This window comes from Hippocampus bargibanti, linkage group LG07 (genome assembly GCF_051943395.1).
Source record: "Hippocampus bargibanti isolate YZ-2025 linkage group LG07, ASM5194339v1, whole genome shotgun sequence".
Lineage (NCBI taxonomy): Eukaryota > Metazoa > Chordata > Actinopteri > Syngnathiformes > Syngnathidae > Hippocampus > Hippocampus bargibanti.
Window position 1 is genome coordinate 17,368,639 of NC_142740.1, and position 23,193 is coordinate 17,391,831.

The following is a 23,193-nucleotide window of genomic DNA, read 5'->3' on the forward strand; positions in this document are numbered from 1 at the left end:
AGTTTTGTCGGAAAATGCGCCTGGCCACCTTCCCCTCAAACTCGCTGTCGGGCGACATGCCTTGCTGTCTCCAATCAGTTCCAATGATGGTCACGTGATCATTTTGGTCCAATTTCACATACAGTATGTCAAATAAAAGGGATGGGTGTCAAAAAGGCCTAGTAGGTGTTGAAGCATGCATTGCTATCAAACATGAAATAGCTCACTGCACCAACGCATGCCAGCGTGTACTTTCAACACTACCAAGATGGCATGTCAGTTCATTCCGTTTGCACCCAGAAGGTCAGTCGATGTCAAACGGGACTCGGTGTGTCAGAAGAATCCTCTGGACTCGGGTATGGATCTGCTCCCAGTACGATGGATTGGGATCATGGGCCTGCAGCCTGGGTCGGCCAAACAAAGGAAATAAACTGAGTTAGATACGTTTGGGACAACTGAAAAATAAAATATCTTGCATGACAAATCCCACTGTGAAAATTATATATTTTACCTGAGCTTCCGCATTTGAAGACATTTTGTAATACAAGAAATGAATATAGTTGAAAGTATTTCTGTGGAGTTTAAAAAAATAGTCTGTCCATGTACTGTATACATTATTTTTTTAATAATAATAATACATTTCATGTATAAGCGCCATTCAAAACTCTCAAGGACACTTTACAGTCAGGATATTTTTTCTGCGTCTGAGCAGCGGCAGCCATACGCACCAGCGTTCACTCAACCCGCAAGTCACATAAAGTAAAAACAAAAAGAAAACAAAAACTAAATAACAAATAATATGACAACACAAAGACACAGTCGTTCATTCTTCAGCACTTTCTGTACCCTCTTTGTGACATGAAGCAGTTCCAAATGAAAGAGGAGAGGATCAAAGCATTCTTTTCAACAGTGGATCGGGGACGTCATGGTGGAATGTGCACGTCTACTACAAGCTAAACAGTCTACTATCGTCCCAGTTCCAAAGAAACCAGCACCCTCGGGATTGAACGACTATAGACCTGTTGCTCTGACGTTTGTGGTCATGAAGTCCTTTGAACGCCTCGTGCTGAACCACCTAAAGAACATCACCGGACCTCTGCTAGATCCTCTTCAGTTTGCCTACCGGGCAAACAGGTCTGTAGAGGATGCAGTCAACATTGGACTGCATCACATCCTCGACCACCTTGACAACACAGGAACCTACGCAAGGATCCTGTTTGTGGACTACAGCTCTGCGTTCAATACCATCATCCCAGAACTCCTCATCCCCAAACTTCTCCAGCTTGGTGTGTCCCCCACGAACTGCTAGTGGACCCTCAGCTTCCTGACAGGACGGACACAACAGGTCAGACTGGGAAATATATCATCCACAACACGAACCACGAGCACTGGAGCCCCGCAGGGATGCGTCCTCTCTCCATTGCTCTTCTCTCTCTACACGAACGACTGCACCTCAACGCACCCAGCTGTCAAATTCATAAAGTTCGCAGACGACACCACGGTCATCGGTCTCATCAAAGACTGCGACGAGTCTGCGTACCGACAACAAGTGGAGCAGCTGGAGCTCTGGTGCAGCCGTCACAACCTGGAGCTGAACACGCTCAAGACAGTTGAGATGATGGTGGACTTCAGGAAACATCCATCACCACAGCTACCCCTCACACTATCCAACTGCCTGGTGTCAACCGTTGAGACCTTCAAGTTCCTGGGAATCACAGTCTCCCAGGACATGAAGTGGGAGGTCAACACCAACTCTATCCTGAGAAAGGCCCAACAGAGAATGTACTTCCTTGCTAAAGAAGCATGGCCTGCCACAGGAGGTGCTGCAACATTTCTACACGGCAGTCATCGAATCCATCCCGTGTTCTTCCATCACCGTTTGGTTCGGGGCCGCCACAAAAATGGACAAAATCCGACTTCAACGGACAGTTAGGACGGCGGAAAAAATCATTGGCACCGCCCTACCCACTCTCGAGGACTTGCACACTGCAAGAATCCAAACTAGGGCGCGGAAAATCCTACTGGACCCTCCGCACCCTGCCCACCACCTTTTCCAGCTACTCCCCTCAGGCAGGCGCTACCGATCCATGCGCACCAAATCCAGCAGACATTTAAACAGCTTCTTCCCCCAAGCCATTAACTCTTTGAACTCTTTCAACAGTAGCCAAAATGGAACTGTATAGTGCCACTTAGCAGTTTTTTTGACAACGATACTAGTGCAGCGTGTTCTACCGGAAACAAATTCCTTGTGTGTTCTACATACTTGGCAATAAAGATGATTCTGATTCTGATTCTGAAGCTAAATGTTGAAAGTAAACACGCAGCTGTAGCATCAATTGACGAAAAGTTATTGAAGCCCGCATCAAGCTGACATTTCTAATTTCGGCCGCTAAAGGGCGCTGCAGTTCCACGTGAATCAACACCAAGACAACTCAGATTCAGACTGCTCAGGGGGGGGGGGGGGGGGTCCATTGGCCTGCGAGTTTTTCATTCAGCATTTCTAAAAACAGCACATCATTCACCGAGGTACACCAAAAGCTGGATGAAAATTTTCATTTTTTAGCTTTACAGAGATAACCCTCCAGAAGGTGTGAGTGTAAGTGTAAATGGTTGTTTCTTTCTGTGTGTACTGGGATTGGCTGACAACCAGTTCAAGTGTCCCTCACGGACTGCCCAAAGACAGCTGCGACCGGTTCTAGCATCCCCCGTGACTCTCGTGAAGATAAATCGAATTGGGAAATGGATGGATCTGTTTGCATTCAATCTATTAGAACATTTTTTATAGGTATTAAATCAGTGTTCATTTTGAAATTGTGCACTTACTGTACATGCCCGTGAGTTACAGTTGTTTCAAATATTCATTTTGGTATTAACTCATTCACTGCCAGACGTGCAAAAATGTGTCCACTCCAGTGCCAGGGTTTTTGTCATTGTCACTCAAATTCTAGGACCCACAGAATATTGAGTTTTAGGACTACATAAACATCCAATGCAGCGTAAGAAAACTTAAGACTCTCTTCTTTCATCGGAAAAAAAGTATGTTAATTCCTAAATTATATGGGTCTGGAGTTATAATAATAATAATAATAATAATTAAAGGACAACCGACGTCTCCGGACAAGTTGTGTCCATAATTTGTAAAATGGTTTGAAATGACTTCTACTGAACGTATTTTACAAAGATTCCACCGCATAGAGCTATATTTTAGGTTTTAAAATCGCGCTGAATATTCAGGAAGTCTTGTTTTTGAGTTGGTGACGAGTCCGTACGTGACGTCACTGAAGGAACGCCCCTGACCGAAAAAAAAAGACACATTGTAACAGTCCTTCACGTCAACGTATTTTGCTGTACTTGTTTGGTCTGAAAACCTCGTGTTGCACCAAAAAGCCTCCAGAAGAGGGCGACCAAGCTCCATGGAAGGAATTTATCAGTCTGTGGAAACGGGCTGACTAATTCCTGACATGGCTTTGTCGCCATGTTCTGCCTATTTCGGGCGCGACATTTCCCACCCCTGATGCCTCAAAATGACCCGCAATAAATTATTTAATCGATTGCAAACATGTATGCTTTCCTCTTCAGAACTATTTGAATCATATTCATAACTGGATGTATAACAAGAAAGCATATTCTCCAAATCTGAAGCCATTGTTTTGATTCTCCAGCAATGCAAGACGTCTTGGCGTGATGTCACGAACTGGGGGCGGGACTGTCTGAAAAGCAGCTCCATTTTTTGCAGATTTTGGACGGTGTTTTGCATTTGAATAGAAATATCATCCTGCGTGTTTTGGGTATTTTAGATGCTATAAAACGTTTTTCTGATTTCAGTTTGAAACAAAAAAGTGACGTCGGTTGTCCTTTAATAATACATTTCATTTCTAAGCGCCTTTCAAAACCCTCAAGGACACTTTACAGTCACGTAATTTATTTGTTTTGTTATAGCTTGAAATGAGGGAGGCTGTCCAAAACACAATGCAATACATACATATTGGTTTATATTGCGCTTTAACAACAGCTGAAGCTGGAACAAAGCGCTAACATGGAAAAAAGGGAAATGCTGCCCCTTGTGGAATGGAAAAAAAACATTGCCAGCACTTCATCGGCACCCCCGCAAGAAAAATTTTGAATGGTGCTCTACGTCATATTTTCAATTCCAGAATAAATTTGTGAACGGCAGTGAATGAGTTAAAACCGACTTGTTTTGGGTGAACACTACTGTGCAACTGTATCGTATTGTAGGTCATTATGCTGAAAAGTATTTTTTAACATGGCACTTGGTGGTAAAAAAAAAAAAGAACCACTGCCTTATGACCCATGAAAAAAAAGACAGATCGCACATGTATTTTTTATCTTGCGGCAATCAACTAAATACTATCACGAATAAAATATGCTCTATCTAAACTGTTTTATTAATATTTTTGTATTGGAGTAATTTCAGTAAATTACTGAATGACTTATTCAGTGAAGAGATAGAGAGAGGCCAGATTCAAGAATGGTGTAACTATTCCACCATTCCGCAAAATATTTGATGTGTGGTCGATCTCAAGTACGAAAGTCAGAAAAGAGAAACAAGGACACACCAAGAATGTCGTAGCTTTGGGTGTCATCTCAAGATTAAACCAAAGTGAAGTCGCGGGCCGCGACCTTCTTTTCACTGCTCTAATCTGACACACGGCAACTCTTGTGGCGTTTTCAATTGCCACAAAACAATTCATTTCCTGCAGTGGACTTGGTGGTGAGATTGTTTATCGATTTTAATGTTTGCTTATGAGCTGAGTTTTGGAGCGGCCATGTTCTGGCTCTGTGAGATGAGACGGCGGCAACCTAACATGGGCGCCCGCTGCGGGATTGACTGGCAGCTGGCGTGATGAATGAAAAGGTCTCTTGTCAACGTATTATCGTCAGCTCAAAGTTATCAAGAGTGAGGCGGCCACACAAATCAATACATTGTTCCTCTTTGTTTTCCCTCCTCGGTCATGAACAAACATGACGGGACATCAGCTCCTCTAATTTAGCACATACACACTCACGCACACGCAATAACATTGCCGAGGAGCTGTTCTATATCCCATCATTGGGACAACAGGCAGGTGCCTTGTTGTCTGCGAAGATCCCGCGAGTCAACAAAAAGCGGGTATTTCTTTACACAGACGAAAAAAAAACGTGACAAGAGAAGGATTAAGTTTCCATAGCCTGCTCGGCAAGGAAAGTGAAGAAAAAAAATTAACAAATATCTTTGCAAGGCAAAAGTTTCGGAGGCAAAGGTTTGTTGACAAACTGTATTTGTGGAAATGGGTAAAGATTTTGAGGATTAAATTTGGGGCTCTGGCCTTTCGGTGTTAAGTTTGCATGTTTCCATTTGATAAAGTTTCATGACAATTTACATTCGCAGAGACGTAAATGCTTCATTATTTTTGTATTTTAAGAGTCTTGGGATGCATTTTATTTATTTATTTTTGCAGTGTGGGAGGTCGCCAAACTAGCGACATTAACTCATTCACTGCCAGACAATGTGCAAAAATGTATCTACTCCAGTGGCAGGGTCTTTGTCATTTTCACTCCAATTCCCAGACCCACAGAATATTGAGTTTTAGGGCTACATAAACATTCAATGCAGCGCAAGAAACCTGAGACTCTCTTTTCATCACAAAAAAAGAGTTAATTCCTAAGTAATATAGATCTGGAGTTATATGAGCTTGAAATGTGGGTGGCTGTCCAAAATACACTGCCACCCATAAATACAGTCTCGTTATATGGATATTCTCGGGAGTCGGAAAAAATATCGATATAACCGGACTATCGATATATCCGATCCGGCGGCATGTAAATTTTCTCCTTGCGCTCATAGAAATAGTATCGTAATAAGCAGTACTATCGATATAACCGATATCGATATAACGAGACTTTACTGTATTGGTTTATATTTCGCTCTATCAACAGCTAAAGCTGGAACAAAGCGTTAACATGGAAAAAAGGCAAATGCTGCCCCCTCGTGGAACGAGATATGTTCCGAACGCTCGTTCGTAAGTTGCTTTGGTGCCATATTTTGTATGGAATGTATGTTTAAGGTTTATATAAGTATGATTAAGGTTTATATAAGTATGTTTAGGGCTTGTATAAGTAACCTGTATTGATTTGAACTTAAAAACAAACAATAAAATATATGCTCTATAAAGATATGTACATGTACAACTGGAGAGAATACTACATGTTACTCCAAAAATGTTCGTATGTACCGTTGTTCGTAACTTGAATACTCCTAAGTAGGGGAGCGTCTGTACTTTCATTCCAGTAAGATACGTAATGTTGCAATTTTAGATTTGATGACATCATTTTCACTGTTTACGAATACAGTGAGACCTCAACTTAAGAACTTAATTGGTTCCCAGACAGAGTGTGTGAGGCGAAAATTGTGTATCTCAAAAAAGAAAATCCCATTGGAAACCACTAAAATGGGAATAATCCGTTCCCGGGTTTCCATAAAATATACTTTTCAACTCAATAAGCCTAAAAAACTACACACAATATACCTTATTCTATGTATGATAAATGTGCTATTGTATTGTAATGAAAGAAATACACTGCATTGTATCATAAAGTCACTTTATTTACATTTGTGATGGTCATTTATGGCTTGATGGAATGGCGTTGGAGGTCAAAGGTCAAAGGGAATTGCTATTTGGAAAGAGTCACATTCCATAAGGACTGTGATTAAAGAAATAAACTGCTATAAAATAAAGTTGTATTTACCTTTTTGATGGTCGTTGATGGCTTATGGAAGGAGAGTCACCTTCCAAAAGGACTGTTGGTAACTTAACCTCTGGTGCTGTTCGGTCGTGTGCTTCCGCCGAAGATCACTCCGCCAGCCGTGGCGGGTGTGTATTATGAAAATAGTGCTTATTATAAGGTTTAATTTTCATAAATTTGATGTTTGTAAGACGAAAAGTTTGTAAGATAAGGTGTTTGTAAGTTGAGGTCTCACTGTAATCATGAGTAGTGATGATGATTCCCAAAACTGTTCTTTGAGCAACAAGGAAATAATAATAGATTAAAAAAACAAAAAAAAAAAACTAATATTGATCGAGTTAAAGATTGTCAACCCATTTCGTACCCCTGTTATTTTGACAATTATAGTCGACAGCACCATTTTCTTGATGTGAAATTATTATTGTGAATGCGTGAGGTGTTTTTTTTCACCTTTCCCTGAAGGAGTGCTTGGTAGTCACGGGGCCTCTCCTCTTTGACACAGCGGAGCTTGGATGAGGACTTTGGCTCAGCTCATCACGTCGGAATGGCGGCCCGGGAGACGACCACGCGCGAAATGACCTCATCTGCACGGGTTTAATGAGTTTGAAGTGAAAAAAAAAATGCTTGTCGCCCGGGGGTTGATTTATTTCGTACACGTTTGAAGTAGGGAGACATGCAGAGAGAAGTAAACGCAGAGTTCAACTACATGTATTTAAAAATGGGGATTCTTTGAAGTGAAGATTGAATTTATGTCATCGTTTATTGATGGTGTTGCACTTTGAAAAGAGTTGCTATTTGTAAAACAACATTAAATCAAGACTTACTTGGGATGTTCTCGGTCGGGAGTGACTGCTAAAGAGCAAATCTGCAAAGACAGACAGAGCGCTTGGCTTTATTTCATATAAAAATGAAAATGATACATTTCAAAAGGACATCTATCAAGTAACATTTCAAAGTCTTGCTGATTTGTGAGCGCGTGATTAGTCGAAGACGTTGAAACCAAAGACGGCTTCTTCAGTCAAGGAAGTCGATATTTGTTGACGATTGATTTTGCTGTCATCGTGATTCAGCAACAGTCATCTTGAAATCATTTTCATCTCGCAGAGACATCAATTTTGGGGAAAATGAAAAACACGCATCATTCTTTTTTCTTGTATTATGTATATTGTATTTCTTTCTTTTTATATGGAGTCAAGATAAATTCAGTGCTTAAGAAACCCATTCCGTGGGTTTACACATTACTTTGGTGAAACATGAAAAGGAATAAGATGCAGATTGATTGATTGGCAGATTTTATGTATTCATTTATCTATTTATGTAACTATTAATCTTTGTATTTATTTGCGGTTGTTTATTAATTTATTTGTTTATGTATTTACTTATGCATTTATTATTTACTTAATTGGGTATTTATTTATTTGTGTTGCTTTATTTCTTTATTTACTTAGATATTTATTCATTAACTTTTTCATTCATTGATTCATTTACTGATTTATTCATTTATCTATTTATGTTTCCATTCGTCTATTTTTTATTTGAGTTTGTTTAGAAATGCATTTGCTTATTTATTTACTTATATATTTATTATTTACTTATTCAGGTATTTATTCATTTGTGTTGGTTTATTTATTGATTTACTTATTAATTTATTCAATGAATTATTCCTTTACTTGGGTATTCATTTAACCATTAGTTGATCTAGTTATTTACCTATTCATCTATTTATTGATTTGTGTTTATTTACTGATATATTCGGCTATACAGTTATTTGTTTATTTACTTATTGGTTTATCATTGACTTATAAATAAATACATAAATATCCGTATTTATTTATTTGTGTTTATTTACTTACTCATTCATTCATTCATCTATTTATTTAAATATTCAGCTATTTACATATGTTTATTTATTTTACATTACATACATGTTACGTTACGTTACATTATTATGTTTATTTATTTATGTTACATATGTACGTGCATATGTACGTACGCACATATGTATGTATGTATGTATGTATGTATGTATGTATGTATGTGTGTGTGTGTGTGTGTGCGTGTGTGCGTACGTATGTACGTGCGCATGCGTGATATGCATGCAAGTATGCATGCGTGCGTGTATATGCATGCATGTATGCGTGTATGTATGTATGTATGCGTGTATGTATGTATGTATGCGTGTATGTATGTATGTATGTATGTACGTGCGCATGCGTGATATGCGTGCGTGTATGCATGCATGTATGCATGCGTGCGTGTATGCACGAATGTATGCATGCATGCATGCATGAATGCACGCATGCACACACGCACGCATACATGCATGCATACACGCACGCATACATGCATGCATGTATGTATTTATGTATGTATGTATTTATGTATGTATGTACGCATGTACGCATGTACGCATGTACGCATGTATGCATGCATACATACATACATGAATGCATACATGCATGCATGCAAGCACGCATGCATACATACATGCATGCATACATGCAACCACGCACACGTGCACACGTGAATTTATGTATGTACGTATGTGGGCATGCGTGATATGCGTGCGTGTATGCATGCATGTATGCATGCGTGCGTGTATGCATGCATGTATGCGTGCGTGTATGCATGCATGTATGCGTGCGTGTGTGCATGCGTGCATTCATGCATGTATGCGTGCGCATGTGCGTGCATGCATGTATGCATACGTGCATGTCTGCATGTATGTATGTATGTATGCATGCGTGCGTGCGTGTATGCGTGCGTGTATGCATGTGTGCATGCGTACGTGCGTGCATGCATGTATGTATGCATGCGTGTATGTATGTATGTATGTATGTATGTATGTATGTATGTATGTATGTATGTATGTATGTATGTGCCTCGACTGGGATCACCACCTTATCGTGGTGAGGCACTTTGCGCGTCTCCGTGACCCCGAGAGCTATGTCGGCTGGAGTCTTGTACTCCTGGCAGGGTCACCCAAGCCGAACAGGTCGGAGGGTAGAGGCCAGACAAAGAGTGATCCCAAATCCGCACCCAGGGGTAGGCGTAGGCGGAGTCCAACAGATCGGACCACCGGCAGCCCCTTGCAACCGCACTCACCTGAAGGTCGTCTCGAGTCTTCACTCTTGCCACTGGAATACAGTGAGTGCGGCCAAGTATGTGGGGGAAGGAATTGCGCGCCCCGTCCCTCACACTAAATCCACTAGTAGCGCAGGTTTCAGCTTCCACCATATAAGTCCACTGGCGATAGGATAAAGTGACGGGGGCAGGTCATGGATGTGACTGGAAGCTTCTAGCTTGAATCCTACACAGGGGCGGTACAGGATTGATGGTCGTTGCGAAGATGGGATGGAGCAACATTATCCTTCGGCAGCATCCTGTGCGTCTGAGCAGCCCTATTCAGGGTCCGCACTGCTCACCCCTTATAGGGGAAGGGTCTAGAAAAGGTGACCTAAACATTGCTTGTTCCACCACACCTGGGTGGCCCACCGCAGCCACCAAGGCATCCCCCCTCTGCGGTCGAAAACGAAATATAATCAAACCCATGACTATGAACCTGGCTTCCTGGAATGTTCGCACCCTCCTCGATGCTCGAGACGGGATGGAGAGACCTCGAAGACGAACTGCCCTCATCGCACATGAGCTAAGGAGGTACAACATCGATATTGGCGCACTCAGTGAGACTCGGTTCTCAGGCGAGGATTCACTCACAGAAGTTGGTGAAGGTTACACCTTCTTCTGGAAGGGTCTCCCAGAGAATGAGCGAAGACTCCATGGAGTTGGCTTTGCTGTGAAAAGCAGCTTACTCAGAAACATCCCCGAGTCCCCCCAAGGCATCAGTGAACGGCTTATGACCTGGCGTATTCCCCTGGTAAAAGGTCGCTTCGCAACTTTAATCAGCGCCTATGCTCCCACCTTGGATGCTGACGATAACACCAAAGATGCCTTCTACGAGTCCCTGGATGCTACCATATCCAAAATCCCTGCCTCTGATAAACTTGTTCTGATGGGTGACTTCAATGCCCGAGTAGGTACTGATGCCAGGCTCTGGAAACAAGTAATCGGAAGGCACGGGACGGGGAAAATAAACAGCAATGGCCTCCGACTCCTCACTCTGTGCTCTGAGCATCAGTTGATTGTAACTAACACCATCTTTCAGCTGAAAAAGAAATACATCACATCATGGATGCACCCCAGGTCCAAACATTGGCACTTACTGGACTACATCATCACAAGGCAACGAGACCAAAATGATGTCTGCATCACGCGGGCCATGCGTGGGGCTGAATGCTGGACTGATCATCGACTGATCAAGTCCAGGCTCAAGCTGAGAATTCGACCTCCTCATAAGAAACAGCAGCCCCAAAGGCGTCTTAACACCAGGGCCCTGGAGTCCCCAGAATGTGCAGCCAGCTACCGCCACAAGCTGGCAGAGGGACTTGCCAGCCTGGACAACGACACCAGTAACGGTGACCTTGATGTTGAAAGCAGGTGGAAAAAATTGAGGACAACAATTCATCAAGCTGCCTCTGAGACCATCGGCTTCACTCAGAAACGTCATCAAGACTGGTTCGATAACAGCTCAGCTGCCATACAGGAGCTTCTGGAAGCCAAGCGCAAAGCCCATACCACACTTCTCTCCAACCCTCATTCTCCACTTCTCCTCTCTCACTACAAGGCCATCCGTGGTGAAACACAGAAACAGCTGAGGATGATGGAGAACAAGTGGTGGCTCAGCAAGGCCCAAGAAATCCAGAGGCATGCAGACAACAACAACACACACGCCTTCTATGATGCTGTAAAATCCCTGCACGGCCCACGAAGACAACACATTGTCCCAGTTAAATCTGCAGACGGTTCTGTACTACTGAAGGACAAACAGCTAATACTTGAGCGCTGGGCAGAGCACTTTGACTCCCTGCTCAACCAAGTAAACCCTTCAGACACATCTGTCCTTGACTCCCTCCCAGAGCTTCCAACAGTTCCCTCCCTTGATGAACCTCCTCAGTTCACAGAGGTCCTCTCTGCAATCCGGAGCCTTAAAAACAACAAAAGCCCTGGCCCTGATGGACTTCCAGCTGAGGTCTTCAAGAGCGGCGGTTATCTCCTGACACGGAAGCTTTACCACCTCATCTGCAACATCTGGCAAAACGGGACACTTCCTCAGGAATGGAAAGACAGCAACATTGTCACCATTTACAAAAGGAAGGGGGACAAGTCAGTCTGTGGCAACAGCCGTGGCATCTCCCTACTTTCTGTTGCTGGCAAGATTCTTGCAAAAGTAATGCTGTTCCGTCTTACATCGCACATTACCGAAGACATCCTCCCAGAGACACAATGCGGCTTCAGGAAGGATCGAAGCACTCTGGACATGATCTTCGCTGCGCGCCAAGTTCAGGAGAAATGCAAGGAACAAAATAAGGACCTCTATATCACCTTCATTGACCTTACAAAGGCATTTGACACAGTTAACCGTGACATTCTCTGGACCATACTGCAGAAATTTGGCGTCCCCTCCAAATTTCTCGGCATCCTAAAACAGTTCCACAGCGGCATGCAAGCAACTGTACTTGTTGGTGGCCAGCAATCTTCCCCGTTCCCTGTGGAAGTCGGGGTGAAGCAGGGCTGTGTACTGGCCCCTGCTATATTCAACCTGTTCCTGATGGCAGCTACGCTCCTCTTCCATAAGTCCATCCAGGAAGGTGGCGGCGTACAAATCCAATTCCGCCTGGATGGTAACCTGTTTAACATCAGACGCCTACAGGCCAAGACCAAGACCCTGATCAGCGGCATCCACGAGCTACAGTATGCAGATGATTGTGCTCTGCTGGCCCACAGCCCAGCTGCCATGCAAAATGCCCTTGATACCATGTCCTCCGTCTACCGATCACTCGGTCTCGTGATCAATGTAACCAAAACGGAGGTCATGGCAAAAGAGAGTTCTCCAACCCCAGCGTTCACCCTCAGTGGCACACCCCTCAAGGTTGTCCAACAATTCAGCTACCTCGGCAGCATTCTAACACCCTCCTGTCTAATTGATGATGACGTCCAGGCCCGCATCCATCAAGCCTCCAAAGCTTTTGGCAGATTGCGTACTCGTGTGTTCGAAAACAACCACTTAAGAACTCCAACAAAAGTCGCAGTCTACCAAGCAGTGTGTGTGTCCACGCTGCTATATGGCGCAGAAGCCTGGACCGTCTATCGACGCCATGTGAGACGCCTTGATGCATTCCACATCAGGTGCCTCCAACGAATCCTTGGCATCACCTGGCAGGATCGTGTTCCACACACCGACATCCTTCAACGCACTGCCTCCACCAGTATCGAGGCCATACTGGCAAAGAGGCAACTTCGGTGGGTTGGACATGTCATCCGGATGCCTAGCTGCCGCTTGCCTCGACAGGTGCTTTATGGACAACTCTTGTCAGCGAAGAGGAACCCTGGTGGTCCTAAGCTGCGATACAAAGACCAGCTTAAACAGACTCTAAAGAACTGCAACATCAAGCCCAGCGATCTGGAGTCTGCTGCAGCGAACAGGCCACTGTGGCGCTCCTTATGCCACGAAGGGGTGACACAACTTGAAGACAAGCGCACCCAGAGGAGGATCGTGCGGCACGAGCAAAGACACCTTTGTGCTGCTTCAGTACCGCCTCGCCAGCCCGGTCCTGGCCTCACATGTCCTGAATGTGGCAGGATTTGTGGCTCCAGAATCGGGCTTCATAGTCACCTACAGTGGCATCGCCGCCAGCGCCAATAACCACTGTCCAATACCCCACAAAGCAATGGAAGCGACGTCATCCTCGACTTCGATGGACTGCCAAGAGATGTATGTATGTATGTGTGAGTGTATGCATGTATTTATGTATTTCTGCATGTATGCATAAATACATGCATGCATGTATTTATGTATTTCTACATGTATGCATAATTACATGCATGCATGCGTAAATACATGCATGCATGCATGCATGTATGTATGTATGTATGTGTGTATGTATGTATGTATGTATGTATGTATGTATGAATGCATGCATTTATGTATTTATGTATGTATATATGTATTTATGTACGCATGTACGCATGCATGACTGCGTGCAGGTATGTATGTATGTATGTATGTATGTATGTATGTATGTATGTATGTGTGTATGTATGTATGTATGAATGCATGCATTTATGTATTTATGTATGTATATATGTATTTATGTACGCATGCATGACTGCGTGCAGGTATGTATGTATGTATGTATGTATGTATGTATGTATGTATGTATGTATGTTTGTATGTATGTATGTATGTATGTATGAATGTACTTATTTATATATACGTTATTGTCGGCACCTGGTTTACTCAACTATTTTTGTGTTAGTAATTTGTGAAGTTGTCAGACTGATCCGTTTAGAAAGTTAAATTGAATCGAATGAATAAACCGGGTTTCATCTGAATTCAAGTTCCTTCCATGGCCTTCAGTTGCGTAGAAAACCCAAGAACAAAACATGTATTATCTTTTTGCAGTTAGCATCGTGCATCTTACCCGATTTGTCATCCAATCGGCTGACCGTGTGGCGGCAGTGCACGTAACTCGGTGGCGGAGGCGAGTAGGCATCCATCTGACTACTACGAGTTGGAACCTGTCAGCACACAATCATCATCACACATACATTTCTATTCTCAGATATGTCGGAATAAAGCAACAGGGCTTTGAAGCAAATAGGAAGACAAGACTACTCTAAAAAAAACAAATGCGCCTCCTGTTGGAGCCAGTTAATTGGGTATTTATTCGCTAATTGCTATTTGACTCTCAATTACCTGGGTTAATTGTCGAAAGGGGTTGGGGGGGGGGGCTCCCGCAGGCAAAAGCAGAGCAATGCCAATGTTATTCGGGTAAATTCCAAGCGCCGCATTGCAGTGCTTAAGAAACAAAAGAGCGCTCTGGGATTTTGACAGCTCGTACATCGGGATTAAGAGTGGATGTCAAAGAGAAGAGGTGAGAATAACGCAAAGAAAGGAGGGACAACACGTCACCCCGTGGCCTTCGGAAAAATCTCTGCCCTTGATTTCCAAATCCAGTGAAACGTTCATAAATAACTGCACCTTCCTTAAACTCGGCAGCTCATTGGAATCCCTCAGTGAAACATCGTCGGCGACGTCACATTCCATTAACGGCTCAGGTGCGGAGCTTAACGCTGCCCTATTCTTATGACGTACACTTAATCCTGCTGCTATATTAATCACGTTCACATTTGTAAGCTCCCCAAGAGGTAAGAACTCAACTCACGAGCCACCTTGCTGTGTACATACAACATAAAGAAAAGCACATTTGTTTTCAAAGATAACAAATCCTAATTTTGACTGACATTTTTAGAGAGTTGGTCAGTTTTGGAATGCAAAAAGATACTTTTTGTGGCTCCAGGATTTGAACCCTTTCAGTGACAGACATCCTATCATCTTATCGGATTTTCCGATGTTTAAGGCGCACCGGAGTATAAGGCGCACCCCAAATGAATGGTTTATTTTCAAACTTTTCCCGAATATAAAGCGCAACGGAATATAAGGTGCACCTTCAATGAATGAACAAAGTTTTCCAACTAGAATAGACAAATACATAAATGTTTGGGAGGCCCGGTCCGGCCTCCCTGTGTGGAGTTTGAATGTTCTGCCCGGGCCCGTGTGGGTTTTCTCCGGGTACTTTGGTTTCCTCCCATATTCCAAAAACATGCACAGGCTGATTAAATACTCGAAATTGTCCCTTAGTGGGCGAGGGAGTGTGAACGTGAATGGTTTGTTCGTCTATGTGTGCCCTGCGATTGGTTGACAACGGGTTCAGGGTGTCCCCTGTTGACTACCCGAAGACGGCTGTGATAGGCTCCAGCACCCCCCGCGACCCTAATGAGGAATAAGCGGTACGGATAATGGATGGATGGATCGACATCAAATGTTCCAACTATATAAAAAAAAAATCCAAATATAATATAGAAAGATAGAAACGTTTTCCAAATATAAGGCCAGAAGAGGCTGGGGTTACATGCTACTTCTTCTACAAGGGGAAATGGAGTCGTGGCTGCCGACAGTAGTTATAGCTCAAAATTACTTCACATATAAGGCGAACCAGAGTATAAGGCGCAGGGTCATCTTTTGAAGAAAATCAAGGCTTTTGGGTGCGTCTTATACACCGAAAAATACGGTATCTGGTTCAAGGATGCCTGAAAATGTTAAATTCAGCTGTACATCATTTTATGACAGGGAGTGTGCAAGCACCCACCAGAAATGGAGGGACGCTCTCTGTCTCCTTCCTGAAGTAGTACGGGCCCAGCTGCAGGTGTCGAAGCCTTTGCTCAGCGTCCAGGGAGAGCTGACACATTTTTCGGTGGGTATAAGGCGACAGCTCCCGCGTGGCGGAGGCAACAGTGGGCCGCTGGTAGCCCGGTTCCAGACAAACTTCGTGTTTTGGGGGTTTCATTTTTGCCTCGCAGGAAATATGGTGGCGTGGGGGCGGCGAGGGCGAGCGTCTGGATGTGGACCGTCCTTCGTAGCTTGAAGACTTCCGTGCCCGGGTGGAAAATGGAATAATTGCAATGAGGCTGCTCATCTGCGAGGATGGAAATACAACAGCGAGTTGAACACTTGAAGGAAGTAACGGCTAATTCCAATGACATAGGGCGGCACAAATTCCCATCAGCGCTACTGGGAGTAGGTTGGGGGGGTCACATGGAACAGTTCACCTCCTAATGAGATGTACGACAAAATGCTCTCGTCGTCGTGGAAGACTGGTTAGCACTTCTGCCTTACAGTGAAGATGTTAAGAGACTTCAGGAATTTGCTCTTTTTTCTGTATGGGATTTCTCCGGGTACTTTGGTTGCCTCACACATTCCAAAAAAACACGCATGGTCAGTGTGGTTAACACTTTCTAAGTTGTTCCGAGATCTATTTGTCTAATTGTGCCCTTCTGGCGTCCAATTCACATTTTCATTCCGCTTTATAAAAACCACCGAACTATCCCAACCACTCAAAGATCATCCTCACCATCCTGTTGGTAATGGCATTTTAGGATAACTCAAATTAATTGAAATGTTTACTCTGTAAAACCATAAAACTAAAGCTTTTCGGGAGCCAAATTGCAATTGAGAGGAATCACATCAAGCTAAAACTATTTTTAAGAGAACCTAAACAATGAATGTGTGGCGGATGCTGCCATTTCATTAAAACTCGATTGAACGGAATCAAGAAAAATTGCTTCATCTCGTTTCGCTGACAACCTCTTTCAGTTGCTGCTGGACAGTTGAATATTTGACCTTTGGCGTGAATCAAACCGTCACATTCAATCACCCTTTCATAAAAATCTGAATGGTAATTCAGATGTAATGTAATGTGATTATGTTACAACAATTCAATTATGTGGCTGCCGCTTCTCACCCGCAGAAAAAATATCCTGTGACTGTAAAGTGTCCTTGAGAGTTTTGAAAGGTGCGTACAAATGAAATGTATTATAAATTAATTATTATTATTATTATTATTATTATTATTATTATTATTATTATTATTATAATACCAGTAATGTTCAAAGTCCAGCTCGGGGGCCAAATGCGGCCCCTGGTTAAATTTCATCCGGTCCGCAGCCTCCGTCATAACATCAATAATGCATGCAGAATTAATATATTGGGCAGTAGGACTGTTACCTGCATGTGCTAAGTGCTGCCATCCATAGGCTCAATTAGGAACATGAAATTAGTAAACGAGTAATTGGCTGAATGAGCCCAATTTCATTCCTGTCAACATTGGCTAATAGCTGCGCATATAAATGATTACAATTACCATTTAAAGTTGTAGTATGCCGTATATTATTTGAAATGCTAAAAAAAACGCAAACACAAGCGGAAATGCAGAGTTTACAGTATGCGCACGTTATGCTTTTATACATCAGACCGTACGCAGCGATTGAAAAAATATATATGATTGAGGATTACTTTTGCTTGTTTTCCATGAGGATAGTAGCGATTGGCAGCAGCATTGTCGTTGGCCACCAGCAATTGAGACAAAGTGGATTTGAGCCTCAATGCTCTTTGGATGATCGGTTGACTATTTTTTCCCCGTACGAGTAGTATGCCGTACATTATTTGAAATGATAAAAAATATGTATACAAAACAGTGAAAAGGTATAAGTTGACAGGTATGCAATTTTGTAAAATACATATCAAAATCGAATTGATTTTGATATGCATGTTTCAAAAGACAGGCGGCCCGGTAGTCGAGTGGTTAGCACACAGTGGTTAGCTTCACAGTGCAGAGGTCGCCGGTTCGCGTCCCGCTCCGGCCTCCCTGTGTGGAGTTTGCAAGTTCTCCCCGGGCCCGCGTGGGTTTTCTCTGGGTCCAATTCAGGGCCTTGTGAGGGGCCTTGTGCCCGAAGACAGCTGGGATAGGCTCCAGCACCCCCCGCGACCCTAATGAGGAATAAGCGCTACGGAAAATGGATGGAGGGATGGATAATTGCTGTTAAGTGGAAAGAACATCCACCTTCATTTTTAACACAGCAAATCTAGCCCCCTATGCACAAAGTTTGGACACTCCTGATCTTCTTTTCCTTTCGGCTTTTCCCTTCAAGGGGTCGCCACAGCGAATCAGTGTCCTCCATCTTCAGCGGTCTGATTCGCATGTTTGTTTTGGCCAAGCTTTTGCGTCTGATCCACTTCCTGACACAACCCTCTGTATTTATCCGGGCTTGGGACCGGCACAAGAAGACACTGGCTTATGCCCCCTTGTGGCTACAGAACAAGCAACTCTATAAAAGCAAGTGACTACTCCCCCTAACTTCTTATGTACCGTATTTATTCGAGTATAACGCGCAAACTTTTCTACCTAAAAAAGAACTCAAAGTTTGGGTGCGCATTATAAACGAGAAAAAAATCTCATATATACTTAATGCTTTATCCCTTCCAGGAGGGGGCAGCATTTCCACGGCTATTCTCAGCCTTCAGTCTCGATTCTCGGAAAGACCCGGACCATGCGCATTCCTTTTTTTTTTAATTGTTGATGACCATTTCTTTAGCTAAGTTTCATTTTATTTCCTCGCCCACACTGAAATGTGAGTTAAGCATTGGTGTTTTGCACAATTACCAATATCCATAGTTTCGATTCAGTGTTCTTCATATTTTAATTGATATAAAACAAACATGCGAATCAAACCTCTGAAGATGGAGGACACTGCTTTGCTGTGGCGACGACCCCTTCAAGGGAAAAGCCGAAAGGAAAGGAAGAAGAAGATACATTAAATGGTCAATAAATGATTTTTATCATGGACGCATGTGTTGTCACTTACAAGACCGAGCCGACAAAAAGTGAAACAAAAAAAATGTAATTGAAAATTCAGGGTGCGCGTAATACACGTGTGCGCGTTATACTTGAATAAATACCGTATACTATAGAAACATTTGAGCATTCATCTCTAGATGTGCTAACCAGTATTCTCAAACAATCTACCAGGTTTAAGTAGCAGTAAAGGCGGATACTTACAGAAGAGTTATCATTCCCATCGCTCTCTTCGATGAATGACGTGACTGAAAACTCCAGAGTGGGAAACGTACCCTGGAGACATGAGACAAGTAATATTGTGAGAAAGGGGGAAATGACGAAGACTGTAAAAGAGAGACACACAAAGCCTCGCAGGCCAATTTATGACCACAATTTTTTCAGTCTTGAGCGGAACAAATTGGGAGAATGGGGTGTAGGTCCAGTGATGTTTCAAAAAAATACGGCTTCATGGAAAGAGACAGTCACTCTTTGATGAAATGGCAGACAAATGTCCATAAAGGCAACAGTGGGAAGGAACGCTAGTTTAACATGAACGTCTTTAGTGAGTGATAAGGACAGATTAAAAAAAAAAGAATTTGTGTGGTTATATCACAAGAAGATAATCTATTCAGATTTAAATGGACAAAATGGTTGAAGAAACTTTTTGGCAGTGAAATTGGGATAAAACCTTTTACTTTCTACTTGACTTTGCAATGTGACTGCGGGAACCTTTGCCCATTCTCGAAGAAGAACATGAGTGGAGTGAAAGAACACCTTCCACCTTTTGTTCATCCTAAACGTGCCCGATTTTCAACAGGTAAAAGCTATAATGAAAAGGCTTTCTGTACACTGGAAACAGAAAAAAAAGAACTTTCCAGGACAAAAAGTCAGTAGGATAGAATCGTCCAAATGGCCAACATGAGTACATGAGATTGAACAGAATATAAACAAGTCAACCTCTGATCAATTAAGTCATTGAGCAGATTTTTATGATCACAATTGGTCCAGAGCGTGAAGCCTTTTACAAACTTTGTACACCTTGCGGAATTCCAAATATATTAACACATACCTGAAAAAAGAACAATTAACTTCTTCAGGTACATTTAAAAATTAGGGTGATTTTACAATGAACTTAACTCATTCACTGTCAGACGATGTGCAAAAACGTGTCCACTCCAGTGCCAGGGTTTTTGTCATTGTCACTTGAATTCCAGGACACACAGAATATTTAGTTTTAGGACTACATAAACATTCAGTGTAAGAAACCTTATACTCTCTTCTTTCATCAGAAAAAAAACGATTTAAATCCTAAATGACATGGGTCTATAGTTATATGAGCTTGAAATGAGGGTGGCTGTCCAAAATACAATGTAAAACATACAGATTGGTTTATATAGAACTTTAACAAAATCTGTAGCTGGAAAAAAGCGCTAACATGGAAAAAAGGAAATGCTGCCCCCTTGTGGAAAAGAAAAATACAATGCCAGAGGCCATGGCCAGCGTTTTCTCGGCAACCAAGCATGAAAAAAAAACAAGCAAATTCAGGAATGGCGCTCCCACGTCATATTTTCAATTCCCGAATAAATTCGGGAATGGCAGTGAATAAATTAACAAGCATGATTTTGGAATGTGGAACAAAAAAAGTACAGTTCTGGACAGAGGTCAAGGTGCTAACCAATCACCTGGGTAGACAGACATATTTTGGACATTTTCAAAGGACAAAATAATGTGTGGAAGCAGGGTAGCCTACATGAAATCTGGAGGACCGCTCGATCATCGATGCATCTTTCTGCGTGGGGTCTTCAGCGCCGCTCAGACTGGGCCCAGGGTTCAGGAAGTCTTTGCTATTTTGCTTCATCGTGGCAAGGATCTCATCCTCTGACAATGCAAAAACAAAGTTCCACAGACACACACAAACACACACACATACACACGACATGACTTTTTACGCGGGAGAACATAATGCTCCCAAAAAGCTTACCGGGAGACACAGACTGAATCAGCTGAAAAGATGTTGTGTCAGCTAAGAGGAAGAAAAGCACACATTTAGAAGCAGTCGGTGTAGATAGAAGCTAATAGCCTGCATGCTTTCACAGCACCGGATGTAGAACTCGAGAGATGAGGAGGGGAAACCTCAAGAGGGCAATTTACCTCTGAGGAGGTCAACGACTGCGGGAGGGTCAACAGCATCTGTGTATGCCTGGCATAGCACATCATGTGGCGAATATGTGAATCAATTCAGTAAACAAGGTTAGACTGACATCATCTCCCAGGCATCATTCTCACCTTCTCAAAAACCAGGCGCTGGTTAAAGTTTAAGGGGAAGCGTGGCGGCAAATAAGAAGTTTTCTTCCACTCGCCCATAATGCAAACTCTGAAGTAGATGTCTCCTGTCTTGGGCAGGCATGCGCCACGACATGTGACCTACACATTCATACAAATGTGCATTAGCATCTAATTTTCTTATACATGTACACAATGTTGCGGCTATGCATCAAACACAAGAAAAATCGTGTATATTCAGTTTCATATAACAGTTTCTCCCTCACCATTGACAGTTCTACCGTGTCCCCCTCCCCTCAGGTCAAGAGTCTGGGTGTCATCCTCGATAGCTCACTTTTCTTTCACTCCCATATTAATAACATTACTCGGTCTGCTTATTTCCACCTCCGTAATATTAACCGTCTCCGTCCCTCGCTCACCCCTCACTCCGCTGCTATCCTTATCCACAGTCTTGTCACCTCCCGCATCGATTATTGCAACGCTCTTCGGTGTCAATCAGAAATTTCAGAAATTTCTCCATAAACTCCAACTCGTCCAAAATTCTTCAGCCCGGATCATCACTACAACCCCCTCCTTTCACCACATCACCCCTGTACTCTAGCAACTCCACTGGTTACCGGTTAAACATCGTATCGAATTCAAAATACTTCTGTTTACTTTCAAAGCCATCCATAACCTTGCTCCTCCCTATCTTTCTGACCTGCTTCAAATCTCTGTTCCCTCTCGGTCCCTCAGATCCTCATCCTCCCTTCACCTCTATGTGCCCTCTGCCCGTCTCACCACGATGGGATGCAGAGCTTTCAGCCGCTCTGCTCCCAAACTCTGGAATTCACTCCCACCCAACATCCGTAATATTGACTCCCTCCCTATTTTCAAGGCTCATCTCAAAACCCATTTGTTTAAAATTGCTTTCAATGTCTAATTCTCTCTGCTATTTTATTATTTATCATTTTACTTATGGTTTTATTGTTATGTGCTGTGTTCTATTGTTTTTGTTGTAAAGTGTCCTTGGGTGTTTTGAAAGGCGCTTGAAATAAAAAATGTATTATTATTCACAACAGTGAAATTATTATTATTTTGTTTTAGAATTATGACATTAGGCTAGAACTAACAAAAAACAAAAAGGTTCACGGCTTTAAAAAATGTGAATATTACATTTCATTTATCATACAAAGGCTTTGGCCTTCTGATGTTTATGATGTCTAGATGATCAAATATTACATTTTTCAAATGTTCCCCGGGTTTCACCGGATCCTGTTCATGTTGCACTGGGCATGCGCACAACTCTTAAAAATAGGAAGTCTGCGTCTTCTTAAAAAGTTATTTGCCGACGTCATGCTGTATAAGTGTTATACTAAAATGTGATTTCATTTGCAAAGGGAACTAGATACACGTCATCAGCATTAGGATCATAGATTCGTTTGAAATGGTCAGGGGAGGCCACTTCGTCGAAAGCGGTCATGTCCAACCCCGGGCCCTCCAGGGTGTCGTTTTTCTATCTTTTCCTGGTGAAACAGAGCCGATACAAACGATCAGTAGGAAAGACAGGTACCCTTGCTGACCGTGTTTGGACAACCCTGATGGTACCGCTAACCCTTTACGAAGCCAATGTTAACGCTCGTACACGTTAAGATTGCTACACAACAAAAGCATATAGATATATTTTGTTTGAGCTTTGCAATGTTGGACTTACCTTATGAATATCCAACAACACTGTGCATTTCCAAGACTTTCGGCGAACTTTCCAGGAGGAGAGCTTCTTCGTGGCCATTTAAATATGTCGGAAAAAGCTTGTTGTCATGGCTACCAAACAGCGGAAGTGGACTTGTCACGGGGTCGCATGAACGGTCTCTGACGTCAGGTTTTCAAATGCAGTGCCTTGTCTTGACTGTTT

The 23,193-nt window shown here is 42.8% G+C and overlaps 1 protein-coding gene across 2 annotated transcripts; it reads right to left on the reverse strand.

The window, feature by feature from the left end:
* Window positions 1-83: 83 nt before the first annotated feature.
* On the reverse strand, window positions 84-23,187 carry spata6 (spermatogenesis associated 6). Of its 2 annotated transcripts, XM_089000382.1 has the most exons (11): window positions 22,993-23,187; window positions 21,303-21,440; window positions 21,168-21,216; window positions 20,998-21,039; window positions 20,767-20,894; window positions 19,239-19,310; window positions 15,993-16,319; window positions 14,265-14,361; window positions 7,548-7,588; window positions 7,174-7,307; window positions 84-383 (listed from the first exon to the last, which is right to left on the reverse strand). In XM_089000382.1, exons 1-11 carry the CDS (start codon window positions 23,068-23,070, stop codon window positions 284-286), a joined length of 1,206 nt encoding a protein of 401 aa, XP_088856508.1. In that variant the 5' UTR covers window positions 23,071-23,187; the 3' UTR covers window positions 84-283. The 2 variants fall into 2 exon arrangements, with proteins under 2 accessions (XP_088856508.1, XP_088856509.1); XM_089000383.1 differs by lacking the exon at window positions 20,998-21,039.
* Between the last annotated feature and the right edge of the window lie 6 nt (window positions 23,188-23,193).